Source organism: Centropristis striata, chromosome 20, assembly GCF_030273125.1.
Source record: "Centropristis striata isolate RG_2023a ecotype Rhode Island chromosome 20, C.striata_1.0, whole genome shotgun sequence".
NCBI classification, from domain to species: domain Eukaryota; kingdom Metazoa; phylum Chordata; class Actinopteri; order Perciformes; family Serranidae; genus Centropristis; species Centropristis striata.
In genome coordinates, this window is record NC_081536.1 from 30,390,039 (window position 1) to 30,409,844 (window position 19,806).

The following is a 19,806-nucleotide window of genomic DNA, read 5'->3' on the forward strand; positions in this document are numbered from 1 at the left end:
CAGAGATGGAGTCATCAGTAAGGATGAGATGATCGCGTATTTCCTCCGGGCCAACCCGCTGCTTCAGTGTAAGATGGGTCCAGGTTTCATCCACAACTTCCAGGAGATGACGTACCTGAAGCCCACCTTCTGTGAACACTGTGCTGGATTTGTGTGTACCTCTAACTTTCTGTTTCTGTAACATTCACTTTCACAGTGTGAGGCCACATTCTCATGCATGTTGTTACAGGAAATGTGATGAACATTATTTTCTAATGGTGTTTTTCTGTACCCGTCTCGCCCTTCCGTACATTTCTGGACCTGCAGCTCTGGGGAATCATCAAACAGGGCTACAAGTGCAAAGGTATTATTTAATTGCATCCAAAAATTACTTGAATATAAACATGGAACTTTACCTGTAATTAAAGCAATTGCAGCAATATTGAAGGTTTTAACTAAAGGTTTCTATATATATTCTCATGTTTCTATATATATTCTCATGTTTTTATATATATTCTCAGACTTTCAATATATATTCTCAGACTTTCAATATGTAGGTTTTAATATATATTTTCAGGTTTCTATATATATTCTCAGACTTTTAATATATATTCTCTGGTTTCTATATATATTCTCAGACTTTTAATATATATTCTTTGGTTTCTATATATATTCTTAGACTTTTATCATATATTCTTGGGATTTAATATATATATTCTCAGACTTTTATTATATATTCTCAGGTTCCTATATATATTCTCAGACTTTAAATATATATATTATTCCATCCATTTTCTCAAACTTTCATTCCATATATGTAATAATTTCCTGAACGGCATGCTATAATATATACATATACAGTATATCTTGTGTATTTAACAACAATCTCAGATTAATAATGATGATTAATGTGAAGAAACTGAATAATTCATTCAATCAAACATTGCCCTGACTAAAAGCTGACGTGTGTGTATTTCTGTTGCAGACTGTGGCGTTAACTGTCATAAACAGTGTCGGGAGCTGCTGGTTCTGGCCTGCAGGAAGCTGATCCGCTCCGGCTCTGTGGGAAACGTTTCTCCAGCCAGACTGACCCACAGCTCGCTGCCCAGCAGCCCGGCGCTGCCCACCTGTAAAGGTCATTTTCAGCTACAAATTGTAGTGTTACACCTCATTTTACATATTAGATACAGATTTACTATGATGGACAGTTGACTTGTTGATCATTTTCTGCATTCTCTCCTTCAGATGAGGATGAGGTGTTTGAGTTCCCAGCTGTGACGTCAGCAGGTCCGGCTCGGGACACCAAGTCCATCACCCTGATGACCGGCTCGGCCCAGAGGATCTCTGTGCGCCTGCAGAGGGCCACCACCAGCCAGGCCACCCAGACCGACTCCTTGTGGCCCGAACACAGCTGGGGGGGCACTGACGGCGGCTCCCACACCTTCCCCAAAATGAAATACAGGACTCACAGAAAAACATCCAAAAATAAAGGTTTTGCCCACTGGGAAAACCAGAAGGAGCAGACGGTTTCTTCACGGCGTAACGTGGACTCTCAGGAGAAGTCGGGCGTCTGCGGAGAGCTCGTACAGAACGGGATCACACACAAAGGGAAGGTGAGAGAACAGCTGGCTGGAGGTTTTCATTAGGGCCACGGGGCAATCGCACCGAGGGGCTTTGTTACTGTATACTGTTGATTTTTTCTTCTTTTCTTCTTCCTCTTCCGGAGACAATTTCTTCCCGCTACTAGTCCTGCAACTCTTTGAGTTGAGAACACATGATCCAGATACACATGCTTCACACACACACACACACACAGGTAACTTAATGTGATTTTAGTTACACACACACACACACACACACACACACACACACACACACACACACACACAGGTAACTTTATGTGATTCTAGTTACACACACACACATGCACGCGTAAGCGCGCACACTCCTCCCTATACACATGCTTCACACACACACGTAACTTTATGTGATTTTCGTTACACTCACACACACACTCGCACTCCTCCAGATACACGTTTCACACACACACACACACACACACACACACACACACACACACACACACACATTTTGAGGTTAAAGGTCATAGGTTGCTGTATAAATAAATACTTGAAGAGGAATGCTTGTTGTAGGTGTGCTCCTTGTATATAATATAGTATCATAACATTACTAGTATTAATTGTTTGAAATCTCTGAAGAATCTCATCATAGTGTACACACACCGGCAGTAGCCCCCGTGACCCTTTCAGAATTTCCCGGGAGGAAATGTTCTAGTTTAAAGATGTTATGTTGTGAGTGAAGTGGAACGTCTGGGAATTCTCCAACTTTTTTAGCACTAAACATTTTATTGTCTTGCATTCTGGTGAGTTTGTATACACTAATTTGTAGTAGAAAAATGTCCTTTCTTAAGTGAATTACACTTATCATACACTTAACATAATGAATATAATGCAGTAGAGCTCTCAGGTCTTCAGTATTGCTTTAAATATTTATTCGTGTAGATAAACCTTTCTCAATTAAACTTATCTCTGCTAAGTCAACACACATGTAAGCCTGATTTTCTCCCTCCTCCTTTTGTGTGTTCTGTTTGAGAATCATTTTGAGTAATCAGAAAGTGGTAGGGACGTATGACGACTGTCCATACCATAAATGATGCCCATGGGAGCAGCTGATAGCCTGCTGCTCACTCACTCTTTTTTCACTAACTCACTCACTCCCCACACACACGGGCTCTGCCATTCTCCAAAATACTTCTCCTCCAATATAAAGCTAAACACAGGGGGATCAGTGAGGCAAAAGACAAAAAAGTTTTGCTGATGAGTTGTCTATGGACACGGTTTGACCAATGTCCTTTGACTATGACAATTCTTAGTCAGATACACCACTAATAAGAAATGACACCCTACTTTAAACATGCTCCAGTGAATATGAATTGTTCAGAATATAATATATAGATGTAAGCTGGCTGCAACTGGGTTTGATCTAGTTCAATCCCAGACCTCGTCACAGCAGATTTAGGATATCAAAAGTGGCAAATCTAGGAGAAAAAAGTAGCAGAGTTATGAGAATAAAAGTGGCAAATGTAGGTGGAAAAAGTTGCAAATTTATACGATTAAAAGTGGCAAAACCAAAAGAAAAAAGTCACAGATTTATAGGAGTTAAAGTGGCAAATTTATGACAAAAGTTGCAGATTTGAGATTTAAAGTGGCAAATCTACGAGAAAAAAACCCAACTTTTTTTCCTCATAAGTCTGCTACTCTTTTCTCGTAGATTTGCCACTTTTTTCTCAAAATATTACCCCCTCCCCCAGGTCCATATTTTTTTTTCATACTTGGCCGTAATATGCTGTCATAATTTTTAATTTTATCTCATTTGATGAAATGGGACATTGCACATTAATAAACATTTCTGTGGAGTCCCTAGACAGATATGATAAAGCATAAATAAGCATACAGAGCAATAATGAAAAGACGATTTAAACACAATGAACCCAAAATTATAATAAAAGGCTAATACTAAAAATGCCATAATTCCTGATACAAATGACTAAATCCTTCTGCTCTTCTTTTCTAGGACAGCTGACTTGGTCATGTTAGTGTGAGCCAGTCTCGGGGGTCCAGAGAGACCCTAGCGGCTGGGGCCAGGAAGCTCTTCTCTCTGGGGGACGTGCTGGGCTGCCTGAGGTCCCCCTTCAGTGATCTGGAGTTATCGTGTCCTCTCTAGACTCCAGCACAGGCAGAGCTACATGTGTGGACGTCGTGTGGCTGCGTGGAAAGGACATAAAGAGGTTACGAAGATAAAGATAACAGCCACTGTGAATCACATGAAACGAGAATCTGTTGGGGATTAGTGTAGATTACTAGGACGTCACTTAGGTTTGAGTTTTGGGAATGGATTAAGTTTAATGGCTGAAAACCAGCTTTAAATTGCAGCATTGGAATGATCGGAAAAAGTCTGATGGATATGGGAGCGTGTGTAAATATTACCATGGTGAGTTGCAAAAAAAAGGGAAAGTCACAATGAAAGTGATTGTGAACGTTGAACATGGATTATTCTGATGATGAATTATATTTTTTACTTCATTCTACAATATTTGCATGTGACAACTACAGTAACGCTGCTTCCTAACTGATCGAAGCATTACAAAAAGTGATTTATATTTTTACAAAACCTGTACAGATATCATCAGATATGGAAGACTTAAAATGCTAAAATAAAAACAAATAAAAGAAATGGAAAAAGTGGATAGAATACACATTGTTGAATGTTTTAATTAAATGAATCACAATTGACCGTTTTCAAAAGCTCCGCCTCCTTAGTTACTGTTGCTATGCCCGTCAAGCTACCGTCAGCAGCCATGGAACGGACTGGCGCTGTGTTAGCAAGCGTTTTTGGAGTAATACCTCCTAGAGGTAGGCTGCCCATTCACAAAATGCTACAAAGATTAAAATAAAATAGGTTCATAATGGCCTGTTAGGACGTTATGTTGAACATTGATACATTACAGGGCTGTACATTAACTGTTTTTGCTTATAGCACTGGTGCTACAGAGGTTGATAACATCTCTATCATTGGTATGTTACTATAGTGACAAACACCTCATCTGTAGGCTACACTCTAGAAAACATGTAAAATAAGATTTCACTGGTGCCCTGATTGTAAATCACCCATACTGATGTAGCATGTGCTATAGGCAACGTCTGTATTTTTACTGTACTGTGACTTATTGTGAAGGACTGAATAAATACAGAACTGGACCGGGTGTGTCGATAATGATGGTTGATGACTGTGATATTTACCAGAAACATCCCATTTCCCCCCCCAAAAATCAGCAAAGCCCATTGTTTTAAAGGGGGAGATGAGAGTGAAACGATAGCGCTAGGCTAATTCACCAGCGTTAGCGTCCTTTTGCTGACTCTGGTAAACTCGAGGCTAAGGTACACGGTTAAAACAATATAGGGTTTGAAAGTTAAGACTAGACTCTAGTTGCACACCACTAAGTTAATTAGAAACACATCGTAACATAACGCAGCCAGCCAGTGTGGGATTCGGTGACGCTAGCTATAAGCATTGTACAGCCCTGTGACATCTTATTTTACATGTTAGAGTGTCTAGAGTGTAGCCTACAGATGAGGTGTTTGTAACTATAGTTACATATGAATGAATGGGCAGCCTAGCTCGCCGAGGTATTACTCCAAAAACGCTCGCTAACATGTCGCTGGTCCGCTCCACGGCTGCTAACGGCAGCATAGCAACAGTAACTAAGGGGGCGGAGCTTTTGCAAACAGTCAAGTACTAATGTAAGTTAATGTGCCAAGCTTGTGCCAGAGATGATCAGCTCCCACCCTCAAGCTGTGATTGGATTGTTTTTTTTTTTCACACAATACATATGAGGGGCTGTATAGGCAATAATCCATTCTCCCCTCTCACATAAGGAAGAATTACCTCTCACATACACAATTTAAAAAATATTGTGTATGTGAGAGGTATTATTGCCTATAAGGCCCCTCATATAATACACCTCCTTGCTTTATTTTTTCTCTTTTTAATTTTGCTGTGGCACTGAAAAAAATAATTCATTGATTAAAGAGAAAATCTAACTTAGGTTTTAACAAGTTTTTCATTTAATTATGAAACATCTTTAAAATCTGATTGCTATTTTTACTATGTTATTTCTTTGACTTTTTTCTTATTTAGGTATTTAATTCTTCCACAACTGGGTACAAAGATTACTTTAAGGTCTGTCGTTTCTAAATTTCAAACAGATAAAAATATGTAATAATGCTATTTATTTATAAAAACTATAAAGTGTAGTAAATGAGTTAAAAATAGAATGTTTGTGGTCATGTTTTTTTTTTAAGTAAAACTTTGTCGTGTTAGTGCATCATCATTTACATTTCATACCTCAATCAGAGTAAAAAAAGATCTCATCATAAATCCTCTCTTGCATGAGAGTATTATTTCCTAGCAGTGGAGTCAGGGCAATGCTTGAAGTTGGAAAGATATTCACAGATTGGTTGTCAGTAAGTCATCAGAGTAACTTTTTTTCCCCTATCCAACAGTTCCTGCAGCTACAGCCTGATTTACATCAATGTCATAAAATCGCACAATAAGCACAATATTTAAGGTGTACTAGAACTAAAATCCCCCGACACAGACTTAGCGATTCCTGGGAGCAGCTGCTACAACTATTGTTTTGGGAAAATCTTCTTTTAATGTAATTTATGTTATTTTTAGACATATATTAGACTTATTGAGGAAAATCAGGTTGTAGTCTACTTTACCAACTGAAAAGGTGACTTTTTTCACAACATTTTGGCTTTTTCCTCATCATTGTATTCAACTTTTATTTTCTTAATTTTTACCTTTTTTTCCAAAATGCTTAATTCATTTTTTTCTCCCACCTTGCTAATCCTTTTCCCTACACATACACTCAACTTTAGTGGGGTGAGTTGTTTTTTTTAACCCCTAGAGCAAAAAAAGGGCTGTAGAGACCAGTGGTGGAATGTAATCAAGTACATTTACTCAAGTACTGTACTTAAGTACAATTTTGAGGTACTTTACTTGAGTATTTCCATTTTATGTAACTTCATACTTTTGACTCCACTACATGTAGCTGCCAGCTTTAGTTACTTTTCAGGTCAATATTGAACATAAAAAACATGATACATTTAGAATAATTACGCATTTTTATTAATGAAACCACATAAAAGTAAATTAAGTATTTAACATTAGCCCTATCTTGACAACAGTACATTAAAGCTTATATAAATGCATCAAAAGTATAATACAATAATATATTGAGACAATCTGAGTGGGTCCATTCTGCATAACATGTACTTTTACTTTTGATACTTTCAGTACATTTTGATGCTGATACTTTGTTTTGAATGTGGGAATTTTACTTTTAGTGGAGTAATTTTACAGTGTGGTATTAATACTATTACTGAACTAAGTGATCTGAATACTTCGTCCACCACTGGTAGAGACGTTGTGAAGGTTAAGGGATAAAGGTATGTAAACAAAGCATTTCAGTGAGTTTAAAGATGGTGGTGGTCGTTTATAAAAAGGCATTTTTTTATTGTGTTTAATTGTTGTTTTCTGTGTCAACACTTTCTCTCTCTACATCCCCTCTGCTGGTCATGCGTTGATTAGCAACACGTGGCTTTATAAGCTTCTGTTGTGTGATTTCAAGTAGTCAAATGCCAAGATGCAAAAGTTGTTTGTGTTCCAGCATGTGTGTTTTGACATCAGCATTGTCTGCTAGAAGAGCAGCTTTACAGGCACCTCTCTGCTTCGCTGCATGTTCGTTTCTACACAGCCTGGTGGTGAAGGCATACCAGCTCGCAGCATTGGCTTCAACAGTCTGTTTTGAAATTGGCATTGTCTCACGAAAAATTTGATCCTCGCTGATCTCTGCACCACTGTGGTTGTGTGTATTGGCCCAGTCGAAGGTTGCAAGAAAGTGTAAACAAAGCAAACCGTGAACTGGCATGCCTCCACGTTCCACCTTGGCTTCTGTATCAGTGTGTTGGATGGTGCCACTGCCTGCATATTATTGCCCTTCTAAGTTTGAAATAACTCAAATATTTTCTTTGTTTTGACTTTTTGTTTATGTAGACAATATTGGGCAGTCCTTAGCCTAGACGTTAGCAATTGGGCTTGTAACCGGTTTAAATCCCAGGACTGACAAGTCAAGGACTGAAGTGCCCTTGACTAAGGCACCTAACGCAGCTCTCCGGGCATGCAGAAATGTGCTGCCCAGTGCTCCTAAGCAGGGTGTGTTCACTAGTGTGTAAAAAAGGATTGGTTAAATGCAGAGTTTGAATTTCCCCATTGTGGGACTAACAAGGGCATCTAAACCTTAAATGGCCTGTGATATAATGTTCATGTTCAATATGTTCATTGTTTACAATTGGACCATGCATGAATGAATGGCCAGTCAGGACCAGGCCTGCTGCACCAATTGTTATAGAGTGAGGCAGGGAGGCTAGGGGCTCTAGCATTTTCTTGCCAGAATCCAGCCACTCTCATTGGGCAGTGAAGCGAAGCAGCCAAGAGTAATGATTTGGAAAGACAGAGCCTTGCTGGAGTCCTAATCACTTCATACCCTCCGTGTGGCTGTCATGAAATCGTTGGCGGTGCTGTCCCCTGCAGCTACAGGGACAGCTCCCATTGAATACACAGCACTATCCTTGTATTAGCACCACCTTGCTGGACAATTGGAAGACAGGTTATAGGCATGTTTCCATTGGGTACTTTTCCCTCTAGTGAGCCGCTATGGGTGAGGCTTTGGAGAGAGGATCCACCCAAGATCCGCTCAACTCCACCGGTTAACGGCTCAGGAAGTGTCTCAGCAGCGATTTTGCGAATGCGTGATTCATTTGCAAACTGGACGCTGAGGGGTTAACATCTCCTGCTCTGACTGCAGCTGGGAGAGACTGCTGCAGGAGGACTGGGTCGCTTGTGAGTGCTTTGGGACAGCGCCTGCTACTCACTAAGAAGAGTAGGAACGAGTCTTCAAAAGTCTCCAATAACACCAGAAAGAGTCTCTAGAGGGGTCTTAATAGTTGCTAAATATAGAGACAAAGTCGCTAAGTTGGCAACACTGTGGTCACATTTGGACTCTGTTGGTTAGCCGCTACAAAAGTACCTGTATGGGAACAGAGGCCGAGGGGAACTAACTAGTGGGCGTAGCCAAAACAGTTAGCCGCTTTCCAAAAAAGTACTCAGTGGAAACACGCCTACTAGGTGGTGCTATCCAGCGCCTCTCTGGTGGGCTGGGGAGCCATCCAAAACAGTAAGGCATCCGCAGCCAGTGGCATGGACCTTAGCTAGCACAACACTCCAATCAATCTTTTGGAGTTGCATGCTATCTATCTTGCACTTTGCACTTCCTGCAAGAGCTGAGGAACCACCACCAAAGTTTCATGGTAGCCGTCGAAACTTTAGTGCTGCCGCGAAGGTGTGATATTCATGCCCTTTCATAGTGCAGCCCGGCATCATGGAACGAGATGGGAGGAGACAATAGTCAGAGCAGCAGCAGTGCTGCACAGTAGCATAGTGGTAAGAGTCCACACAGTTAGCTTTGTACCAGTACAGTGTGCTGCAGGAGTACGTGTTCACCTAGTGACCTCCGTTTGTTTAAAACAAGCACCGGACACCACATGTACAGTTAGCATGCCAGTTTGTTTACAAGGAACAAATCCACTGTGCACAGTTAGCTGAACGGTGATTTGATGACTGTCGGACCAAGTGGAGACGTCACACGCAACATCAAATATTCCTCCTTGCCGGGATGGCCCATTCATGGTGGTCCCGCTTCCAACACTTTCCACCTCTGTGACTACCTCTGAAAACGGAAAATTGGTAGGATCATTTGATCCCGTCATCCCGCTTCGGGCGTGTTCATAGCGGAGGCGAGACGTTCCAGAGCCGTAAATGGCCCGGCATGAAACGGCTCAATGAAAGGGGCACTTTCATTGCATGAGGTTTGCTGTGGCTTCTTGCTGAGGTCTGGTGAAAGCCACAACCAGTCAGTCGGCCTCTTGAGCTGCAGACCTTGCCACCCTCCTTTAGGATAGTTGAGCAGGGTTAAGCTGGCAGTAACAGTGTAACAGTGTAACTTCATCAGATACATGCCCACATGACGACAGACCGTCTTTGATAAAAAACCTAACTGCCTTGGGCAACCAGTCACCAAGACAAGGCTCTCTTATTGGGTTGTGGATGTTGAATATTTCTGCATGCTGGAGTCCATAAATAGTCTTGGAATTACATAAATGGGATATGACTAGAAAGCTGGGAATCTTGTGGTTTCATTGAGCCCAATTTTAATGAAGTGTGACGATGTTGGTCCCCATAGTAGCCATTTCACTGCAGTGAGAGCATTTCTTGAAATTTGACCTCACTGTATAAAATGACCTGCTTTGACCTGAAGGATTATCACAGCCCCATGACACTTTACAATGCTTTGTATAGCTTCCCTACACTGCAAATGATTTGGTTCTTACCAAGATAAAAAAAAACTTAGATTTAGAAGTGTTAGTTAATTTATCTTGTTTTAAGAGTTAATTTCTTACTTTAAGTGTTCAACTTTACGCTATAATCTTATTTCTAGATTTAACAATCTTAATTCAAGAAATCTTGTCAAGTGAAATTATCTTGCTGCATGGACAAATAATTTCACTTGTTTTGAGTACCTTTTCCACCTGCAAATCTCTATGAAAGGGGTGAAAAGTTATGAGGCTTAATGATGGCCTGTCACGATTACAAATTTTTTAGGACGATATATTTTCTCAGAAACTATCATGATAAACGATAGTATCGTTGTACCGATGTTTTTGTTTTATAACAATATTAGAGCATAACAAGTACATCCTTTTCCCCAACAATGTTTTTTTTAATCTCGAGAACATTAAACATTTGAATTGTAATGTGTAAAAGAAATATTAAAATATCCGTTCTGGAGCCACAAATCGTTGAACTTGCACTTACCCATCTTACACAAGTAATCTGGCTTTGCTGTGGGCTTTCGCTAAATTTTCGGGGATGAATAAAGTAATTTTGATATGATTTGATTGTAACACACTGGCTGGTTGTGCTTGATAAATTATGACCGGGCTGCACATGTACTTAATTATGTAGTTATGTTATAGCGTCCTCAAAAATCTAAACATTTATAAAGGAAGACTGAAGTTTATGTATTTGTTTTAAATAAAAGATAAAAGTAAAATAACAGTAATACATTTTTAACACCTTTCAAAAATCTGTTTTTAAGACATTTTATGAGATATTAAGAGAATTTTAGACATTTTAAGGCCTTAAATTCAAATTATTTTGACGTTTTAAGACTTTTTAAGACCTCGCGGATACCCTGATCAAGTCATGATAGCAAAGACATCTCAAACAATGTCAACTTTGCATTAAACATGTCGTTATTTACAGAATTACACTTCATGACAAGTCATAAAAACTTTCATTCTCATGACAGGTCATAAAAACTTTCATTCTCATGACAGGTGTCATGCCATAGTTATGACAGTGTCACGTCAGACAAATTTTACTTTAAAGACTTTATTAGAAAAACAAAACAACAATAAAACAGATTACAGTTCATACTAATTACAAAAATAGATCATTATTATCATCTGTCTGACCAACTGGTGCACCAATACGTCCAGCCAATCCGAGCTTTCCTGTAGCCTTTCAGCATCTCCCTCTTCTATAGAGGTCAAAGGTCGAGGAGGCGGGATACGTTGATGGGCGGGGCTTATAGTTGACAGGCTCCTCCTCCAGTGGGACGGACTTCTGTCTGAGGTGGTCTGAGGTCATGAAGAGGAGGAGGGAAGGTCCGTCTGATGGCGTCTGGTTGCCGTGGCAGGGGAGGGGAGGGGTCAGCCTGGTGGGCAGCAGCTGGCTGATCAGCTGATCCTGCTGCACGTTGACACTGACCAATGAGGTGAAGAGAAGCTGAGAGCGAGAGACATTCACTTCTGCAGACACAGACAGAGAGAGAGAGAGAGAACATATTAACCGCCTGTTAACTGATTTAACCCTTTCATGCACAACATGGGTCTAAACTGACCTGATAGTTTTTATGTTTTATATCTTTGCAATAAATTATTTTCATCATTCAGTATTCCAGGTTTTCCTCAATTAGTTTGTTTTTGATCATCATACATCCTAATTTTAGGTTTTCCTTTATTTATTTTTGAATAAAATCCATTTTTGTGTCACTACCCTTCTAATGTCCAACATGGGTAAAAAATGACCCATATCCATTTTTTAGCTAAGTAGCTTGCTAAGATAACTACTTAGCTAACTCCTTGGGTAAGTATTTAGCTAAGTAGCTTGCTAAGCTAAATACTTAGCTAACTTCTTGGCTAAGTAGTTAGCTAAGCTAAATACTTAGCTAACTTCTTGGCTAAGTAGTTAGCTTAGCAAGCTACTTAGCCAAGTAGTTAGCTATGTAATAATACAAAAACTTTTTTTCTTCATAAAGTATGAGTGGCAAAATGGAAATAATGATCTGTTGTTATCAGAAACAAGATATTTAAAGAATACTTGGAATATTCAATCATAAAATAAGTTGATGTCAAAAGATAGAGCACAGAAACACACAGCAAACATTAAATAATATGGAAAATGAATGTGGGTCATTTTTGAACCATGTTGTGCATTAAAAAGGGTGTCAAGATGTTGTGCATCAAAGGGTTAATGCATTTAACAAGACTTAAAGGGCAAGAAATCAGTTGGAGAAGTAGCATTTTGAGCAACGCATCAATGTTTTTTATCCTTGCATCATATTTCACTGTTTTTTGTTACAGCTCCATTGTGAGTCAACTTGTTTGCATAGAGTGTCTGGAAGCCTGGTAGGGGTTCTCTGCAATTTTTGTTCATCCCTTCACTCCCGTTTCTGCTTAGTTAGGAAGCTTAGTATTGTCTGTGTTGTTTTGTAGATTAGGTGAATCTTATTTTCCAGTTAGTGGTTGACTTTTGTTTGTTATTTTGGCCTTGGAGACCCTGATGATTTAGTTGCTTCCTTTTTTGTGGTGTTTTGTTTGTTCATCTCTGTTTATTCCTTTGCATGTTAATAAATATGATAATTGTTAAACCCAGCAGCCATTTTTCGGCCTAGTTTTGGGTTTACTAAGTATGTTACTTCCTGTGTCCCCTAGACATCAAACTAAGGTCGTAACAATGGCATTTAACCAGTTGTCACTATTGTGTTTGTGTGCAGGCTTCACAAACTGTTTCAGGGTTACTGAGCTTCAGCTCGATGACACTGTGCACCCCGACTTACATTTTCTAATGTTTGCTAACTTCTAAATTAACAAGCATATATTTATAGAGACATGACATAAATTAAATAAGAGGCAGCCCGTGTGTGTGTGTGTGTGTGTGCGTGTGTGTGTGTGTGTGTGTGTTACCTTCAGTTGCTCTGGTGTTGATCAGGTTTTTGGTACTCCTTGACTTCTGCAGGGTTTCCTGAAGAACCTTTTGGGAGTTAAACTCCGCCCCCTGCAGGACAACAGACAGGTTACAATGGGAACCAGCTGCTAATGTTTTCTATTTTGAATCACTCAGTGCGTTTACATGCACAGTTTAATCGAGCTATGCTTAAAATTAGATCGATTTTTTTAAATCTCGAGAATATTAAACATTTGAATTGTAATGTGTAAAAGAAATATTAATATATCCTAGATAAATAAAACATAAATAAATAAACTAAAACCAAAACAGGAGTGGAGCACACGTTGTCTGGTCATACATGCCGGTAAAAATCGAATTCCAAACGCATCGGAGTTGGAGAACTCCGACATTGGTCGGACTAACATGTTTACATGCACTTCAGTTGTCCAGTTGTAGTCAGATTGAAGCCATAATTTGTTTTTTCAAGTGTCATGTAAACGTACTGATTTAATCCTACTGATAAACAGTGTGAACCTGCAGTGACTGAAGCTCCGCCTTCAGCGCCAGAGTGGTGTTTAGCCCCGCCTTCTCCAGACCGCTCGGATATTGACTGGTCACTGCAACGGGAGGCTCCGCCCACCATGTGTTGGCTGCACCAAGCAGAGGAGAGGAAAGAAAAAACAGGTTTAATTGATCATTCTCTTACTTAGCCTCCTTTGAGACAGTCTGAACGATGAGAAGAAAATGGAAACAAATTCTCCTTCACTGCCGCCGTGTTTACACAAGTCAGTGTGTGCACAGTTTAGGCTTTTTGCCACTGAATTAACTCTACAACTCCTTTAACTCCAGCCAAGTTACTGTGTCTTGCTGCCTCTGTCTGATTACAGACTGAGACCGTTAAGAAGGGAGAAGCTTCACTGACCACTCACTTCCTGTATCTGTGTCACATGGGTTTAGTTACTGTTTCCCCCTTTAGGAGACTATCTGCACTCTGTTGATTCCAATGGGAGAAATGAAAGGGAGCACGGATTATGACAGAGTCTTTTGTCCCAGAGTTACCACAGTAAATATTGGAGCAATTTTTCACAGGCCACATATCTGCTGAACATTCTGACACAAAAATGGCATTTTATAGACGGGCAATTGGTGAAAAAATTGTTCAAGACCTGTCTCTGTCTTAACATGGCAATATAAATAGCGTTAGCCGTACTCAAAATCTCCCAAGACTGTGTCAAAATCATTTAAGACAACCTTGCCAACTGATTTTCGCAATGCTTAATGTATCCAGAACACAATTTTGATTTTATACAGTGACTTTCAGGGAGCGGTAGAAATAAAAACACTAGTCATGGTGCTTAGAGCGGCCACCATCCGTTCTTTAAATCATTATTTTTTTTTTTTACCTTGGTTACATCCCCTGCTTCTCCTCTGACCTCTGATTGGCTGCTGAGGCAAAGTGTCTTTGCTCTGCTCCGGCGTTACCGTGACGACCACTCTCTCATCAAAACACACCTGCTGGAAACCAAACACATGAAGATGTCATCTCACTCAAACACACACAACACACACACACACACACACACACACACACACACACACTTGTACTTCTATCTTTGTGAGGACCCTCATTGTAATAGTGAATTCCCTAGCAAGGTTATAATAGTTTTACATTTTTCATTAGTTTTAGTTTTAATTGCGTTGTGAATTTTAGTAGGAAGTGCAAGAACACACACTCTCTCACTCACACACGCACTCTCACACACTCACTCAAACACACACACACACACACACACGGCACGTCATCACCAACAACGTGTGTAAAACTTCAGTACTTTACAAACTCTTCGAAGACATCACAAGTGTAAATTTCTCTCGATGGGACAAGCCGATTAAAAAGAATATCGTTGTCTAATGTACTATTGTTACAAACAAGGAGTTCAAGGCACTGCTGTTTACATTTGACAAGGTTTTGCTTTGTTTTGTTGGGGCTGAATGTACTCCAGGTCCACATGATGTCTTCACCTGTGAGTTTTTTCTTCTCGTCTGTCCCTGGAGGCGAGGAGGCATCGACTGCTCACTCTGCTGACTCGTCTTCAGTAGGTGGGGTTTTAGGTGTGTGTGGACGGTCTTGGGTGCAGGACTGAGCGTGACGGACAGGTCTAGTTCAGGACAGCCACGCAGAGACGGGGAGGACGAGAGGGGGAGCGGGGCGGGGGGAGGAGGGGAGGGGGGTGAGAGGAGGGAGGAGGAACTCATCCTGACAGGAAACAACAGAGAGAGATATTGATTTTCAGTGGAGAGCTTTCTTTTACCAAGTGTTTATGCTGCTACATTACAGAGTAACCAGTCATCACAGCTTCATGAATAACTAATAAAAAAAGCTTTTTAAAAATCAATATTTCTAGAATAAAATATGACATACAAAAGTTAACATGGGGGGGAATATTTAGTTTTGTTTTGTGTGAGTAACACGACAAAGTAAACTGAAAAACACCAAATCCAATGAGAATAGTCAAAACAACAATAACAATAGTCAAAACAAAAGTAATAATGTGAACCCAACATGTCCGAAAAGCAGTAGGATGAAGCATATGCTTATTTAAACCTACCCCTTCTCTACTACTCAATTGACAATCTTTCTCCCAAAACATGCATATTTACATAATGCATATTTACAAAAAAAAGAAAAAATTTGATTAAGCAAACAAATACATAATCATTTATGAAAACACCGGATCCTTAAAGCCCTTCTTCCTTCCTGTACATCGTAATAACAATGTGTTTGTACTATTATACTATTTATAAAGTAAAAAGGAATAAAATAAATAAATCAAAGACTTCCTAACAGCCCGAAACATTTCCATCTATTGTTCATATTACATCCAGTGTGTCAGATTTTGTATTTAGTTTTATATATGTCAGTTAACTGGATGACTGTTTACATTCTATGGTCGGACCAGACATTTGGAGACGTCCCCTTGGACTTGTGACTAGGGGGGACATTTTTCACTTTTTTATTGCCAAACTGAGTGTTTTAAAATTAAATTCTGATGCTCGGTTTGAACTTCAGCAGCTCCTCTACATACCTAAATGTTGAGTTTTTGCCATAACCATTAAACCATAACAACGTTAACCACTTAAACCATAACATGGGTCACCAGTTAAACCATAACAACAGTAACCAGTTAAACCATAACACCGGTCACCAGTTAAACCATAACACCGGTCACCAGTTAAACCATAACATGGATCACCAGTTAAACCATAACACCTGTAACCAGTTAAACCATAACACCGGTAACCAGTTAAACCATAACACCGGTCACCAGTTAAACCATAACACCGGTCACCAGTTAAACCATAACAACGGTCACCAGTTAAACCATAACACCGGTCACCAGTTAAACCATAACAACGGTCACCAGTTAAACCATAACACCTGTAACCAGTTAAACCATAACACCGGTAACCAGTTAAACCATAACACCGGTCACCAGTTAAACCATAACAACGGTCACCAGTTAAACCATAACACCTGTAACCAGTTAAACCATAACACCGGTAACCAGTTAAACCATAACACCGGTCACCAGTTAAACCATAACAACGGTCACCAGTTAAACCATAACACCTGTAACCAGTTAAACCATAACACCGGTCACCAGTTAAACCATAACACCGGTCACCAGTTAAACCATAACAACGGTAACCAGTTAAACCATAACACCGGTAACCAGTTAAACCATAACACCGGTAACCAGTTAAACCATAACAAGGGTCACTTTAAATTCAGGTAATTACATGTGTTGCCCTGGTAACGCTAGTGTTAGCTTCCAGCTGCTAACTGAGTGCTAAGTGACTAAATCCTGACACAGTCATGCGTTAAACGAATTAACGTTATCTCAGGTTGTGTCGGACTGTTTGTCTCTGATCTTAAAACTAAACCTTGAAGCTACATTACGCCCGTTAAGGTATAAAAACAACTTATTTGTATGTCACCTGATTCAGTCCGATCAGAAGCGGTTCTTCTGTTTTGAATTTGTTCTTCTTCGTTGGTGCTTATGGCGGTTGGCAAACCTGCCTATAAGTGCACTACCGCCACCAACTGGACTAAATTAGATTGCGGATCGAGAAACTTTATGCAGGCAAAAAAAAGACAACAAAACAAAACTCCAGATTAATTTGGCTTGATCCCATTCTTTTAAACACGTATTAATGTCACTGTATATTTGTACTTTTTACTCCACTACATTTAGCTGACAGCTTTAGTTATTTAACAGGTCAAGATTTAAGATAAAAAATATGATAAATTAAAGTAATTAGACATTTTTTTATTTTAGTTAAAATAAGCCACAAGATACTTACATAAATGCATCAATACAAATAGTCTAATAATATATTTAGAAAATATAAAACAATCTGAGTAAGGCCATTCTGCATAATGAGTTATTTTATTTTTGATACTTTAAGTACATTTTGATGCTGATACTTTTATACTTTTACTTAAGTAAGTTTTGAATGCATGACTTCAACTTGTAGTGGAGTAATTTCACTGTGTGGTATTTTTACTGCAGTAAGAGATCTGAATACTTCTTCCACCTCTGGTTGTAGCCCATAGATGCTCTCCAGTTTCATCATTGTCCCAACACTGTAATGACAACATTATAAATAATAATAATAATAATTGCTATGATTGATATAGTGCTGTTAAAGATTCTCAGAGATACTTAATGGATGCATGGTTTCCCTCGATATGAGGACAATAAAAAGGTTTCTCAGCTAAAAAAAATGCATTACTTGCTTAAATCTCCAAAACTGACAAATGGGGATTATTTTACCAGGGTGACGATATTTATATTGCACAGAGTGTAGCAGCAGAAATATAGATTTATGATTAGAACAACTTGTCACACAGTGCTGCTTTGCATTTCCAATTAATCTTCATGTTCCAGATGGTGTACACATCGACTCCCTGTTTCTATAGCTCCCTGGTGGAGTAGAGGAGGTTAGAGAAGGGACCCTCAGTGTTATGTTATGGCTCTGAACTGGAGGAAACACTCAAGCTTTGTAAAGGGACATTTTTTTCAGCTGGGACACGTGACATGAAAGTTAATGCAGTTTGTTTTTGCCTCTTTTCCGAAAAGGAGGCAGTGCCATCAAGCTGGCCAGTCACAACAAACCCTGCGGAAGTAGTCTGACTCTGCCTTAAAAATAAAAGCATGGAATTTAAAAAATGTCATGGAAGAAATGCTGCTTCCAGTGGTGGAAGAAGGATTCAGATCCTTTACATAAGTATAAGTACTAATACCACACTGTGAAATGACTCCACTACAAGTAAAAGTCCTGCATTCAAAACTCACTGAAGTAAAAGTACAAAAGTATCAGCAACTAAATGTATTTAAAGTATCAACAGTAAGAAAAAGTACTTATGCAGGTTGATCCACTCAGAATGTTATATATATCAAAAATATATTACTGTATTATTATTATTATTATTATTATTATTATTATTATCATTATTATTATTATTATTATTATTATTATTATTATTGTTATTGATACATTTACGTAAGTGGCGTTTAAATTTTGTAAAGATTCGATTTTGCAAAGACAAGGCTAATTTTAATATACTGTTATGAGGTTTAATTAAAAAAATGTCTAATCACTTTAAATGTATCATGTTTTTCATGCTAAATCTCGACCTGAAAACTAACTAAAGCTGTCAGCTAAATGTAGTGGAGTAGAAGTATAAAATGACATAAAATGGAAATACTCAAGTAAAGTACAAGTACCTCAAAATTGTACACAAATGTGTCTGTGTGCATCTGTGTGTGTGTTTGTCTATGTGTGCGTGTCTATTTATGTATGTGTGTGTGTGTGTGTGTGTGTGTGTGATGTGTGTGTGTGTCTGTGCGTCTGCGCGTTTATGTCTTAAGAACTGAACTTTTACTCAAATCAAGGTTATTTTTTCCATTCTATATTATTATTACTTATTTTTTTTATTTTTTTTTTATTTTAAATTCTATTAAATTAATTAATATTTGGTGGTGATGACCAGGACTCATGTTGGTTAAAAAGATATCAGTAAAAGTGGTGTGGTATATTTTCAGTTACACTTTAAGTTGTGTGCTTTACTAAAAGGCCCCAGTTTTACCTCTTGATCATGTAACAGCTGGATTAAACAAGAAATAACCTACTGTAGAATCTGGGATTTGTCAGATATAAAAGGCATTTGGGGGCAGAATATAAACAGTATATAATAATATTAAAATATTATTTTATCGCAGAATAGTGACCATTGGCAAGTCCACAGGAAGTTAAAAAAATTCTACTTGGCCTAGTTAAAACATTTTATCGATCGTGTCGTAGGTAAAATCAAGTTTTAATTTAATATTTTCTACTTTACAATGACAACTTTTATTTTGAAAAGCCCAACCGGAAGCGCCTTGTTGTTCTGGCCGCTTTGACACAAAGAGTTGTTGTTTACACTTCCAGTTAATAGCTTTTCACAAGAAGAGGACCATGGAAGAAGCCGGTGGGCGGACTTGCTTTTCCTGAAAGAAATTCCCAAGAAACCCTTAATAATTATCACATCATATAACCACCGAAGCTACCGGACGTGGAGCTATAATGTCATCTACGTATCCAGAAATTCGTCGGAGAAGCGGAGTTTTCTTTTGCCAAACTGGAAAACCTTTCACACCGCAAGTATAATAGGCAAGTATCCGTTCAAAGCTCTCCTTTGTGTTGAAACTGCGCTTCTCACACCATGTTTACGTCCTCTGTAGAAACTCTCTAACTCAAACTGAGCTCTCGTGTCTTGATAAAGCATTATTTATTATTATAATGTCATTATTTACTGTTGCACCGTCAATAATAAAGCGACATTCT

The 19,806-nt window shown here is 38.9% G+C and overlaps 3 protein-coding genes across 5 annotated transcripts in view; 2 read left to right on the forward strand and 1 right to left on the reverse strand.

Moving 5' to 3' along the window:
• Positions 1–4,667, forward strand: part of rasgrp3 (RAS guanyl releasing protein 3 (calcium and DAG-regulated)) — a 34,512-nt gene extending 29,845 nt beyond the window's left edge. For both annotated transcript variants that reach the window (XM_059359580.1, XM_059359581.1), the window contains exons 13-17: positions 4–151; positions 307–343; positions 965–1,114; positions 1,225–1,592; positions 3,574–4,667. In XM_059359580.1, the coding sequence (XP_059215563.1) occupies positions 4–151; positions 307–343; positions 965–1,114; positions 1,225–1,592; positions 3,574–3,582 (712 nt within the window). In that variant the 3' untranslated portion in view covers positions 3,583–4,667. The remainder of the gene's footprint in view (positions 1–3; positions 152–306; positions 344–964; positions 1,115–1,224; positions 1,593–3,573) is intronic.
• Positions 4,668–11,060: 6,393 nt separating this feature from the next.
• On the reverse strand, positions 11,061–16,934 carry ppp1r35 (protein phosphatase 1, regulatory subunit 35). Of its 2 annotated transcripts, XM_059359647.1 has the most exons (6): positions 16,915–16,934; positions 14,938–15,172; positions 14,319–14,430; positions 13,450–13,565; positions 12,933–13,023; positions 11,061–11,495 (listed from the first exon to the last, which is right to left on the reverse strand). In XM_059359647.1, exons 2-6 carry the CDS (start codon positions 15,169–15,171, stop codon positions 11,209–11,211), a joined length of 840 nt encoding a protein of 279 aa, XP_059215630.1. In that variant the 5' UTR covers position 15,172; positions 16,915–16,934; the 3' UTR covers positions 11,061–11,208. The 2 variants fall into 2 exon arrangements, with proteins under 2 accessions (XP_059215630.1, XP_059215631.1); XM_059359648.1 differs by lacking the exon at positions 16,915–16,934 and having other exon boundaries at positions 14,319–14,427; positions 14,938–15,583.
• Positions 16,935–19,437: 2,503 nt separating this feature from the next.
• The window catches only part of LOC131993962 (ras and Rab interactor 2-like), a 29,296-nt gene continuing 28,927 nt past the window's right edge, over positions 19,438–19,806 (forward strand). The window contains exons 1-2 of the mRNA XM_059323761.1: positions 19,438–19,450; positions 19,581–19,632. Of these exons, the coding sequence (XP_059179744.1) occupies positions 19,438–19,450; positions 19,581–19,632 (65 nt within the window). The remainder of the gene's footprint in view (positions 19,451–19,580; positions 19,633–19,806) is intronic.

Coding starts and splice junctions, on each gene's coding strand:
- ppp1r35 (XM_059359647.1), bottom strand. CDS start 15,171: ATGAGTTCCTCCTCCCTCCTCTCACCCCCCTCCCCTCCTCCCCCCGCC. Junction 13,024..13,449: donor CGGAGCTTCAGTCACTGCAG/GTTCACACTGTT, acceptor GTTGTCCTGCAG/GGGGCGGAGTTTAACTCCCA. Junction 11,496..12,932: donor CAACACCAGAGCAACTGAAG/GTAACACACACA, acceptor CTGTGTCTGCAG/AAGTGAATGTCTCTCGCTCT.